The 12,507-nt window shown below is 54.0% G+C and overlaps 1 protein-coding gene across 1 annotated transcript in view; it reads left to right on the top strand.

Moving 5' to 3' along the window:
* The first annotated feature begins 7,772 nt into the window (after nucleotides 1-7,772).
* The window catches only part of GMDS (GDP-mannose 4,6-dehydratase), a 436,801-nt gene continuing 432,066 nt past the window's right edge, over nucleotides 7,773-12,507 (top strand). Inside the window, 1 exon segment of the mRNA XM_070360877.1 lies at nucleotides 7,773-8,006. Coding sequence (XP_070216978.1) covers nucleotides 7,905-8,006 — 102 coding nt within the window. The 5' untranslated portion in view covers nucleotides 7,773-7,904.

Here is a 12,507-nt window from a genome sequence, read left to right as displayed (position 1 = left end):
AACTCAGGAGCCAGGGGGAGGCTCCTCTCAGAGCGCCTGAGGGAGCACAGCCCCACGGACGCCTCTCCTCCAGACTGCCAGCCTCCGGAGCCAGGAGCGGCTGAGTCTGCTCCACGGAGTCCCTGGTACTTTGGTGAGAAGCCCGAGGAGACTGACACGCTGCCCCCGAGGTCAATGGGCTCCAGTTTTGACTCCGTCATCATCTGTGACTCAGATGGAGGTGGTTCCCGGTTTTGACAGTTCTGGATAAATCCCAGATTATATAGTCTTGATGTTCCAACGGGAAGCCGGGCTTAGAAAAGGGGAGTGTATTTAAGGACTGCTGCTGCTGCTAAGTCGCTTCAGTCATGTCCTACTCTGTGCAACTCCATAGACGGCAGCCCACGAGGCTCCCCGGTCCCTGGAATTCTCCAGGCAAGAACACTGGAGTGGGTTGCCATTTCCTTCTCCAATGCATGAAAGTGAAAGGTGAAAGTGAAGTCGCTCAGTCGTGTCCGACTCTTAGCGACCCCATGGACTGCAGCCCACCAGGCTCCTCCATCCATGGGATTTTCCAGGCAAGAGTACTAGAGTGGGGTGCCATTGCCTTCTCCGATTTAAGGACTAGATGGGCTAAAAAAAATTCTAAGGAGACAAAGCAACAAGCAAGGTTAGCCTCAGGAGAGAGGGCTCCAGGGGCGGGTTCCCGACAAGGAGCCTGAAGGCCCCCACTTCCCTGGCTGCGTGCCGGAGGGCTGGTGCGCAGTGGTCGTCTGGGGCTTCTGGGGCTGCCGGGCTCCTTTCTGCTGCCGCCGGGGCATCCACGGGAGGCGGGGGTTCTGGGGGCACAGCAGCAGAGGCACGTCACCAGCACATCTCGTGGGACAGGGCTGACCGATAGGAGGGTGTCAGTCCGTCCTGACGAGGGGGCGCGATCACCATGGTGAATTCTGTTTGGCTCCCCCAGGGGCCCCTCTCCCCACACTTGCTGCTCAGTACCCATACTAGAAGCCCAGCCCCGTGTCTGCCGAGGGTCTGTCTGTCTGTCTGCGGCCTCAGTGCCCACGCTGACCCTCTCTGCCCCCTGCCCCACCTCTCCACTGAGGTTCCCGGAGGGGCAGCTTATATCCTCGGGGCTGACGTTTGCTGTAGGAACTCGGGACGAGTTTCTGCAGAGCTGCCCTGAGGATCACTGGGCATCTCCATCAACCGTAACGTCACAAGTGAATCTTTATATGGATGATTAGGACACAATCAGGGACAGAGCCCGGTACACTTCAGCCCTCCTGCAATGACCAACCCGTGTGCTTGGTCCTCCCCAATCCACAGAAACTGATCGGAGGCCCGATGAGAAATTTAGGCCAGGCTTTATGGGGCCCCTGCTGCAGCAGGAGGCAGAGGGAACAAACAGCTTCCCTTGCTCACTCTCCGAGGAGTGAGCTGGTTCCTCACATGGAGTGAGGGTAGGGTGGGTCTGGGGATCAGCTGGAGGGGAGCTTAGGAGGTGTGCCCACCCCTTTGGTGGTGTTGGGAGCAGGGGGCATGCACCATACCCTGCTTTTGCTCCCAACACTGCTCTTTGGCCATGGGTTTTTTGCGCTTCTGATAGCTTTTTGTTCATAATTTGCCCCCACTGTGCATAGTTGTTTTGAGTCCGTTATTGTTTCTTTGTATTATATTTTGTTGCTCGAGGAGACGTTAGTCCAGGTGCAGGCACTGGGGCAAGGATCCCAGGTCCCGGCCTGTCTCACTTCTCGTCCTGGAGAAGATTCCTTCAGGCATGTCTCCCAGAGGTTGAAGGAAGCTCTCTCTTGGTGGGGAGGAGGGGGCCACTAAGAAAATTTACTAGGATCCTAATTTTTCTTACCATCTCTCCCAGCTGGTCTAGCAGATTCTCTAATGCACAGGATTTCTGGTGTGAGCCTTTATAATCCTAAAGTTCCTCTGTTACCTGCACACACGGGGCCTGAGCCAAGAACTTTCTAGGCACACAGGTACTGGAGACAAGATCGGAAACAGAGGTGGACTCAGCCTGGAGGAGCTGGAGATTTATGACAGCATCTCGAATGTGCTGAACATGTCAGCATAAAGTTTTCTGGAATCAGAATCCTTACCATTAAATGTGAGACCTATATCATAACCTTGAGGCAAGTTAGACATTTTATAGGGATCAGACTAGCAGCCAGGAACTGGAAGGGTCCTCTCGGCAGTCAAGGGTGTTTTATTACCTCATCTAATTTAAAGAATAATATATTACTCCAATTCCAGTGTTTCAAGTTATTGGAGAGTCACTTTTTGTTGGGCACGGCTTTGGGAAACATCACGAGGAGCGGAGTGAGCCTGTGTGCATCCTCATGTCCAGAGGGAAGGCTGAAAATCAGGGCCCAGGGAGGCTGAAAGCGTCAGCTGCTTCCCCCTGGGTTTGCCGCCAGTAACTATGGAAAAGCCATACTGTGTGCCTTGAGTGGAGATTCTAGTTAGACAGTCCAGGAGGGACCCACGGCCCTGCTCCCTGGGACTTTAGTGAATTAAGAAACTAAGATTACCAGAGGGGAAACCTTTCCCAATGAATAGCTCTTCTACCGTGAAAGCTATTAGCGCAACTAAAAACTTTGGAAATTTAAAAACAAAGGAGGCAGAGGTGAGGTGGCAGTCGGCCCACTCGCTCCACTAGAGACAGTGTGTGTCTGACAGGCCCAGAAAGCATCCTTCTCTGCTCATCTGCCTGGAGCCAGAGCGGAGTCTGAGGCAACTGGATGTGTGAGAATGTGGGAAATACAGGTCTTCAACTATTTCGGTTACATCTTCCGTTTTATGAAAACATGATCTGAACAACTTGCTGCAGTGAGATCTCATTTGTCAAAGGAGAAACCCAAAGCAGAGGTGACAGATTTCAGGAAGTCCTCATAAAGCCCAGGGATGTCTTATCATTTTCCAGTTTTGTTTCTAAAACTCTGCTGCTCCTGCCACAAATCCCAGGACAGGAGACTTGCCCAAGTTAATTTTATTCTGAAGAGAAATGCAGTGAAAGACAGGGGTCTGAGCTGCCTCTTCTTCAGTGGAACTTATAAGATTTGACTTAAAAATTCACTACTTCTATCCTGCTTTATTTTCTGGAAAACTGGTGTAAATCCTGAAATAGAGGGAAAGTAAAAAGAAAACGGTCTTTTCTTTCCCCTATATGTTTGCCGTGCTCCAGTCCTTCTCACTCAGTCACACACACACACACACACACACACACACACACACCATTTCACTGGCCTTTCAGTGGGGATTCAAGGGCCCAGGTTTGGAGTTTCTATCTCGTCTGCATCGCTTTGCTCGTAAGAGTTCAGGGTGGGACACAGGAACCACGGAAGGCAATTCAAGTGGAAAGGGGTTTTAGAGCAAGATATTCTGTTTACAAACTCTTTGCAAGACAACAGTTTGGAAGTTTAAAAAACAAAAGAACTAAGTGTGCAATTTCCACGTGGCCCGGCAATTATACTCTTGGGCTAAATGAAAATTATGGCCACACAAAAACATGTATATGAATCGTGTACACGTAACATGTACGTGTTCCTACCCACAGACTAGAAACCATCCAAATATCCTTCAGCCGGTTAGGGTTGGGACTGCATAAACTATGGGGCACCCACACCATGGATGGGTTGATATACAGCATTGGGACATGGATCCCTGGGGAAACTCAGGCTCAGTGAGAAAAGCTGATCCACAGAGACTGAAAGCTGGAGGAGTTCATTTACAACTTTGTGAAGGGACCGCTGCAGAAGTCAAGGACAGAGTAGCAGTTCCCAGGGACGAGGGATGGGCTGGGACAGGGCAGCAGGCGGGTCCTTGTGCTGTTAGAACTGTTCCGTACTTCGAGCTGGTAGATAAACAGACCCACAGGTGCAATAAAGTGGTGTGGAACTGAAGGCAAGCATGCACACGCGAGTATAAGCAGAACTGGGGAAACCTGCACGGTGTCGGCGTCTGGTCTCGGCGTCAGGACCCTGCTTCTGACGCTGCACTGCAGCTTCCGAGGGACCACGAGGGAGATCGGGTAAAGGGCACATGGCAGGTTCCCGCATTATTTCCTACAAATACATTTTAATCTACAATCATTTCAGTAAAAACATTGGTTCAAAAAGAAATCTTTGTAAGGAGTGGAGGAACAGAAGCTGGAGGGCTATCACTGGGCTGCTGACGTCAAGGGTATACCGTCACCTTGCTCCAAACCAGAATTCGGGAAGCTGCTGCTGACGCCACTCCCCCTGGCTCCTGGCGAAACTGGTAACAGACCTAAACTTGGAGTCCAGTTGCCAAGAATCTTTCCACTGTGTGACCAGCAAGGAGAAAGACGGCGCCCGTTTCCCTTCCACCTGTCACAGTCTGACTGGTGGAACTCAATTTCTAAAACTCTAGATGCAAAATAATCTGGGAAATGTGGGTTTCTGCTGTTGTTCAGTTGCTGAGTCATGTCTGACTCTATGTGACCCCATGCCAGATGCCTCCACTACCTTCCAGAGTTTGCTCAAACTTACGTGCATTGAGCAGTGATGCTATCTAATCATCTCATCCTCTGTCATCCCCTTCTCCTCCTGCCCTCAATCTTTCCCAGCATTAGTGTCTTTTCCAATGAGTCGGCTCTTTCCATCAGATGGCTAAAGTACTGGAGCTTCAGCTTCAGCATTAGTCTTTCCAATGAATATTCAGGAGTAATTTCCTTTAGGATTGACTGGTTGGCTCTCCTTGCAGTCCAAGGGACTCTCAAGAGTCTTCTCCAGCACCACAATTTGAAAGCATCAATTCTTCGGCGCTCAGTCTTCTTTTTTTTTTCCCAGATAGAATATGGAATGGGATTGGAGAACCAAGAATGATTTTTACCATTACCAGCTACTAGCTATGTGATCTCGGCAACAGCTTTTTACAAGTGCAGTCATCATTCTTAGATGACATGTTACAAGGTTCTGGACACAATTCCAATCAATGTGTGTTTTGGGGTGGATTTCCCATAGCACCAAGGAACAACTCTCCCACATCAGCTGGGTGTCCTCCAGTACAGCTCAGTTCTGACACTTCTCACCCAGAGGTGAGCCAAGAAGAGAGGCCGCAGAAGGAACCAGCCCTGCAGACACCTGATCTCGGACTCCAGCCTCCAGAACTGTGAGGAAACAGATTTCTGTTGTGTAAGCCCTTCATCTGCGGCGGTCTGTGCAAACCAGTGTGCTAGCCTGCTGCTGTTCCTGGTCTCCTCCAGATCTGGGGACAACAAGGCCACAGAAATGTGTATCACTCCTGCAAGGCTCTTTGGTAGGCAAAATTTTATACTGGAAGGAGAGCTTGTGTACAAGGGAGAAGGCAGAAACAAATACCAGCTGCCGGAGACGTTCAGGGAAGGGGTTTTAAAGGCCACTTGAGGGTGAGGACCACAGAAACCTGATTACCTTGTGCTCAGTTGTCTGACTGGTTGGTGTCGAGGTGAAGTTTCAAGCATCATCAACCATCTGATTTCAGCAGGGCTGGGGGCCACATGCTTGTTCTTGGCAGTTTCCAGCATTTTCATCGGATGGGGGTCTGCTTCCTGTAGAACAGCTTGGGAACACCTGTCAGGTCTTTATCTGTAGCTTTCAGGGAACTGGCAGTTCTGTTGGGTGGGGCTTTACAATCCCGCTTTTGTTCTTTGGAAACTATGTACATACATCAGGGAACAGAGAGAATCTTTCAGAAGCCCAACCCTGTAGGTGCTCTGTTTTACTGAGCCTGCTTACTTAAGGCCGTTCTTCCGTCCTTTTCCAAAATGGCTGTACTCGTCTTGCTGTTTCATCCCCTTTTTTCAGAGACATTTTCTAGGGAAATATCCTTCCTTTTAAATCTCCCACTGTATCTCGGAACTACCTTTTCCCTCAATATTTTTTTTTTTTTTTATTGTTTACAGGCCCTAAAATATAGTCGATCTTCTGTCTGGGGGTCTTCCACCATCAGGCTTCTTAGCAGGACAGGTCAGAGATGTGATGGGGGTCTCAGCTGCAGATAAACTTGGCACATCCTCCCTAAGTATCCGTTTTTTCCCAGCAATTTCAGGGAAATGTTAAATAATTTATCTGCAAATTAATTCAAAGCATATTTATTTCAAGACAAACATGTTTTTCGTGGACTCTAGTAGATTTCACAGACATTTCTTGCTTATAGCACGTTCCTCCAATGACAGGGTTCCCTCTCTCTGCTTCAGGCCTCTGTGTTCACCAAGGAGGTGCGCCACAGACCTGCCTTCAGCCATTCTCTGTGTAGAACGGACAGGAGTGAGGCAAGTGAACCCAAAGATGAGTCTATCCACAAAGCTAAGGAGTATTCCTGATGACTTTAGGGGACGGAGAGATTTTTCATTAAATCCCGAGCTTTTCTATTTGAGGATTTGAGGTCTGCAGGGGTCCGGCAGTTTAGGCGGGCACCTCCAAGTCACCCAGCGTGTCATGTGAAGCTGGTCTGTGCGGGTCTGTTGGGGAGAGGAATATGCACAATGCTGGGAGGCAGAGCAAGGGGACTGGGAAGTTCCATTTCCGCCCTGGATTCCCGCCGGGGTTCAGGTACACACACCTCCTGCCTCGCCAGGGTCTGAGTCACCTCCACTCCTTTCCCTGCCCTACCTGCCACTGCCAGGTGGAAGCCACATTCAGCAGGCCTCAAGCTAGGACCCTACCTTGCATCAGAATTATTTTTTGAAAGTGGACATGTCCAAGGTTACTGACCTGTGCAGTCTTTTCAAGAATTCGTTACACTGCACATGGGTGAGGCCAGAGACTCTTGTCCTGCTCTGCCAGTCCCCTGACTACAGCATTTTGAATCGAGTTACTTGGAACCTCCTGCCTGGTTCCAAGCCTCAGAGAAACGTGAGAAGAGCCCGAAAGCAGAGTGGAAGTGAGGCTGGTCATTGCCCACATGTGTGACCCCATTCAGGGCCCTTCAGGAAGCAGAGAACCAGACTCCTCAAAAGGTATTACAGCAGGTTTCCAGAAATTACACATAGCTTCCCGCGTAGCTTAGCCTGTAAAGCATGTGCCTGCAATGCGGGAGACCTGGGTTCAATTTCTGGGTCGGGAAGTTTCCCTGGAGAATGAAATGGCAACCCACTCCAGTATTCTTGCCTGGAGAACTCCATGGACAGAGGAGCCTGGCAGGCTACAGGCCATGGGATCGTAAGAGTCGGACACGACTTAGCTCTATCTTTCGTTCTCCAGGATTTACTTGTCAAAGCCGATGATCCAGGGCCGTGACCCTGGATTCAGAATTAAGGGCCTTCTCCCAAGGTAAAGGTCAGCCCGTAGCTCAACTCGGCACCCTCGGTACAATGATTCTGGGAGATTCGGGAGGGTGGAGGGGAGGACGAGCAGCGTGAGATGGGCAAGTCCAGGTGGCTGACAGCCCGCCCGGTCCACTGCCCGCCCTTACGAGGGGCAGGCCTGGCGCGAAGACCCAGCATCCTAGCGTCTGCCAGCAATCTGGACCAGCCCGCGCGGGCCCGCCCAACGCCCCGCCCCTGGGTGTAGACCCCGCCCTAAGCCCCGCCCCTCCCGGCGAGCGCGGCCCCTGTGGGGTGGGAGGGGCGCCGGCGGGGTGGGGCGGGGTGGGGCGGGGTTTGTGGGCTGGGGGGCGGAGCCCCGGCCGGGTGGGCGGGTCCCGGCGGGCAGCGCGGAGCGGCGCGAGCTGACGCGGCCCTGGCGGGGAGGCCGGGGAGGGCGGGGCCCGGCGGGCTGCGCGGAGCGTCGCGCGGTGACGCGACCACGCGGCGCCCGCCGGGCAGCATCCCGGCCGCCCCGCCCCCGGCCCGCCCCGCCGGCCTTCGGGCGGCCTGTCAGTGTGGCGGCCGGCCGCGCGTTGCTGGTCCCTGCAGCCGGCTCCGCGGCACACCCCCGGCTGTCGGCGCCTCCGGTCAGAGCGCGGATATGGCCCAGGCGGCGGCGCACTGCCCCGGCGCCTGCGGCGCCGGGGACGCCGAGACGGGAAAGCCCAGGAAGGTGGCGCTCATCACGGGCATCACGGGCCAGGTGAGCGGGCCGGGGGTCCGCGCCGGGGGCCGGGGTCTCTGGGGCCGGGGGCTTGGGGCGCCCCCGTGCGCGCTCGGGGCCGGGGTCCAGGGGTGGGCGCCGGGGTCGCCCCGCCGGGGTCCGCGCGCGGGGGCTTCTCTGCCGCCGCGGCCCCTCGCCGGTCCCCCGGTCGCGGAGGAAACGAGAGGGAGCCGGGCTGTGCGGCTGCAGACCAGGAAATGTGCGCCTGTTTTGTGCTTTTTAAACATGAAAGCCCGCCTCGCAGGAGAGCTGTGAGCGCCGGCAGTTCCGTGTCCGCGGCCGCACATGCACGTGGGGCAGCCGGTCCCCTTCCCGCCGGGCCCAGAGGAGTGTCCGAGCCCGGCCTAGGTGGCGGCGGGCGGGGCCTGCCCTTTCGGGTCCCCCCACCCCGCAGACCCCGGCGCTCAGGAAATGATGGGCGGCGCGAGTAAAGGTGGTGACTCCAAGGCGCCTGCTGCTCTGCCCACTGCGGCCGGTCACCTGCTGATGCATCTCGTTTGGTTTCCCAGCTGTTTTTCCAGGGGGTGCTCTTAGGACCCCCACTTCACAGACGGGGCAACTGAGGCAGCGATCGTGGACTAGGAGGTGTCCAGCGGGATTCACACTGCCCTCAGCCTCTCTGGGGCTGAAAGTAGAAACCGTCTAGAGCCTTAGGCAATGCTGACTGCTGGCTACCTGATAACTTCCTGGTTAATGGTACCTCTCTCACTGGGTTTACGTTAATTACAGTAAATGCGGGTTTGAAAACTGGTGGCAGAGGTGGGCGGGCTGGAGCTGCGAGGTTGAGGAAGAGAACTCTTGAATTCAGTCAAGAGACTGCATGCTTTCAGTATCAGGGAGAAGTCAGTTAAGCTGTTCTTGTAACTCCGTTCGTATGGCTCATGGCAAGCTAAGTGCCAGCAGTGTGAATCCACCGGGTTAGAAAGGAACCCTGCTCACAGCCCTGAGAGCAGTGGGCTGGAGGTGCCAGTGGGCACCTCCACCCTCGAGGAGCACTTCCACCTTTAAGGCCCGCCTCTTCATCTCTTCACCAGTGTTTCCCGCTTGCCCCCAGCACCCACCCTCTGTGTTGTCCCCTCACTTGTTGGGTGGTGTCGTTGGCTTCTGCAGCCCTGGCCTGTGCTGAACTCTGAGGGCTACGTAAACCCCTCCTGGTGGAGGTGACTGGTCTGCTCTGCACTTAACTTCCAGGACAGTGGCTCCTGCCCTGGGTATCCCGGGTCTGGGAGAGCCGTGAGGTCAATGGGAAGGGTCTGGAGATACACACCCGCGGTCCATTTTCTTCATCACTTTGGGTGAGAGCTTACTGAAGGGCTCACTTTGCTAAACATTTGTTTTGTCTCTGTGTAAGAGGCAGATATGTTTTCTGTCCCCATTTTACACCTGGCTTAGCAAGGTTATGTTCCCTGCGGGTGCATACCTCCTGAGTGTCAGGGCTGAGATCTGAGCCCAAGAATTGCTCTAAGGCATCTTGTTACATTGCCTCTGTAGCGAGCCACCCATGTGAAATTACAGCTCTGTGTGTGTGTGAGAGAGAGAGATGGGGTGGGCAAAGGGATTCTTTACTCTAAGAAGGGATCTCTTCTTAGAGGAGAGGTGGAAACCGCTGCTCTGGCCCTTAGGGCTGCCTTGGCCCCTGGGCTGGCGTGGGCTCTAGGACGGGTTGTTCCAAGCGCGCACTTCAGGTGCCTGTCTGCCGTGGTCTCTCGTCTTCACTGTCACAGCCACCCCAGCTTCCTCCCTCCCATCTCTCCTGACAGCAGCCCTGAATGGTTTACCGGGGATTTTTCTTACTGACTGGCCGGGGGGAGCGGAGGCCCTGCTCTGCGTTGCCGCCTCCAAGCCCTCTGCCCCCACCCCCGGGCTCACCCTGTGGTGTGACTGCACCTGCCCTTCTTTACTGCGCCAGGGAATGTTCCTGCTGGAATATTGCTGCCTGTACCTCTTCAGGGTCGTTATTTGTGGCTGAATGCCCTCCCAGATCTCCCTCCTCTTAACTAAAAGCCTCTGTGCCTGCACGCATCCAGCCAGGTGCAGCCATTCCAGGGTTTGTATTTTCATTTCTTTGTATTTACACAAGTAGAGTCTCTGTTGGTTACATTGGTCGTGTACATGCCTTAGTTTTGTTTTTTTTTTTTTAACTTTCTTTGGTTTGTAAACACCTTTAAGATAGAAACCCTTTTTTGACCTGTTACGCCTCACATGACTTCTCCACGTAGGCTTCCAGAATGTTGACTTACTCTTCTTATTAATGGAGCGTGTCTTTACTGTGTGTCTGCGGGATGAACGGCTTGCTTTGATGCCTCTGGGAACATGAGGGTACGTAGGGTGTACTCTGCCCTCCAGAGCTGCACAGCTGTGCAGGGACTTAATGCACGTGACAAACTTTGTGTTGTTCAAGAATTAGAGGCCCCGTGACTGGTTCATCCAGCCTCAGGACTCTGGGAGAAGCCACTGACTGCTGGAAGTAGCTCCGACTGTGTTCTGGGTGAGCAGTGGGTACAAGAGTGCGGGGGGTCGCGGGGAGGGCGGTGGGGGACAGTGAGGATCAAATGTAGTGATAATGGGAGGATATGTAATAATTTATCCTGGAGAAGGAAATGAAAACCCACTCCAGTGTTCTTGCCTGGAGAATTCCATGGACAGAGGAGCCTGGTGGGCTACCGTCCAGGGAGTTGCAGAGTTAGACATGACTGAGTGACTAACACATACGTAATAATTTATGAAATTTCATTCTCCTTGCTCCTTTCCAAAAAGATTCTGAGGTGGCTTCAATGAAAATCACATCATTGGACCATCCTAAGGAGAATGAAAGAAGCAGGAGTCTGCAGTGTGGATTGCAGGATGGAGATTGTGTCCCCAGTGCCAAGGACAGCGTCAGGCGGGCATGAGACTCAGCTTTGGGCTCCCTGACAGTCGAGACAGAATGGGTGGGCGGGTGAGGCCGTTAGCCCTGAGCTCTCAGGGGGACATAGAGCAGAACGACACACGAGGAGCTCAGTAGAGTCGTCCCCCTAACGGGCCCGGGGAGCACACCGGGTGGGTGGGGACTCGGAGAAGTGAACGGTCAGCGTTTGTAGACGTGTCCTGGCCTTCCTGGGTTATGTTAGGCTAGTCTCAGCCGGGAGCGTAGGCAGGCTGGAACTCAGATTGTTTTGTCGGGTCTGCTTGGTAGGACGTTGGTGTTTTAAATATGGAGGAGTTGCACCAGTGAGTCCTTCATACCCACAGGTACCCTGGGTTTGCCTTACGAAGCGGTTTCGATGTGCTCGGACATCTCAGCAGGCCCGAGTTCCAGAGTCCTGGCCATGACACGCGGGAGACACAGCGTTCCTCTGTGCGCGGTTGGAAAGGCAGTCCTGGCCAAGAGGACTTAGCTTGCTGGGAGACCGCACGTTTGTGCTGAGTCTTGTGTAGAGCAAAGAGATGAACTGTTTGAGTTGTCGAGGTCCGATTATTTAAGCTATAATATTTGTCTTGGAATTGCATTTTTATGGCCTTGTTTCTTGTTTTTACTGATTTGATTGTGTTCTAGCTGCTGTAGGTCCCCCGTAGCCTTTAGAGGGAACATACATAGAGCAGGTGCCCAGGTTCCCTGGACATGGGCGGCTCTCACAGGCCTCACCTGCTTCTGAGGTGGATGCAGAGGCCAGGAGGCGGCAGCTGAGGACTGGCAGTGAGAGCCATTCTTCTTGTGCTTCTCTGCTCCCTGCAGGTTGGGGTCTGTCCTCGCTGACAGGCCCGCGTTTCTGAGGAGACTGGCAGCCCCCCATTCCAGTCTCCTGTGCCCTGACATGTAAGCCTGCTCTGGACACGCACTGCTGACTTGCCTTTGCCCTGATGGGGGTCGGCTCTGCACAGATGCTTCCCTCACTTGAGAGAGCCCTCCCGCTTCTCTCCCCCAACAAGCCTTGTGTTCAGGCTGAGAGCGGTTCTCCATTTCATATCTCCTGAATTTCTAGGAGCAATTTTTTTCACGCTTAATTGGTCTCCTCCTGGAGGCAGTCACACCTGGGGGCTGACCGTCCTCTATTCAGTCATAGACGTGCCAGTAACCGTGGTGCGGTCAGCGTCCGCAGGCGCTTGAGCGCCAGCCGCGTGTCCCGCCCTGGGGCTGCGACGGAACAGGCAGCCCAGGGGGAGCCTGCTCGTGGCCCCGATGTTCCCGATGGTGACGTGGCGGTGACGAGGGGCAGCGACGGTGACTGAGCCGCGCGGGCGTCCACTGTGTGCCGAGCGTCGCCCAGTGGGCTCTGCCTCTGTTTCCCTTTCGGAGCAGGGAGCCCTCCTGTGAGGCAGCTTTCTTGTCGCCCCTGGGAAAGGCAGAGGTTAAACACTTTGCCCAGAGGTGACTCCCATCCTTGTTTACAAAGTCAGGTGTGAAATATAAATCCCAGCAATTTTATTTCCTATCAAGTTTTTAACTGCTGCTGCTGCTAAGTCACTTCAGTCGTGTCCAACTCTGTGCGACCCCATAGAC

The sequence above is a fragment of the Bos mutus genome, chromosome 23 (assembly GCF_027580195.1).
Source record: "Bos mutus isolate GX-2022 chromosome 23, NWIPB_WYAK_1.1, whole genome shotgun sequence".
In the NCBI taxonomy this organism is placed as follows: Eukaryota; Metazoa; Chordata; class Mammalia; order Artiodactyla; family Bovidae; genus Bos; species Bos mutus.
This window is presented reverse-complemented; position numbering and strand designations above follow the sequence as displayed.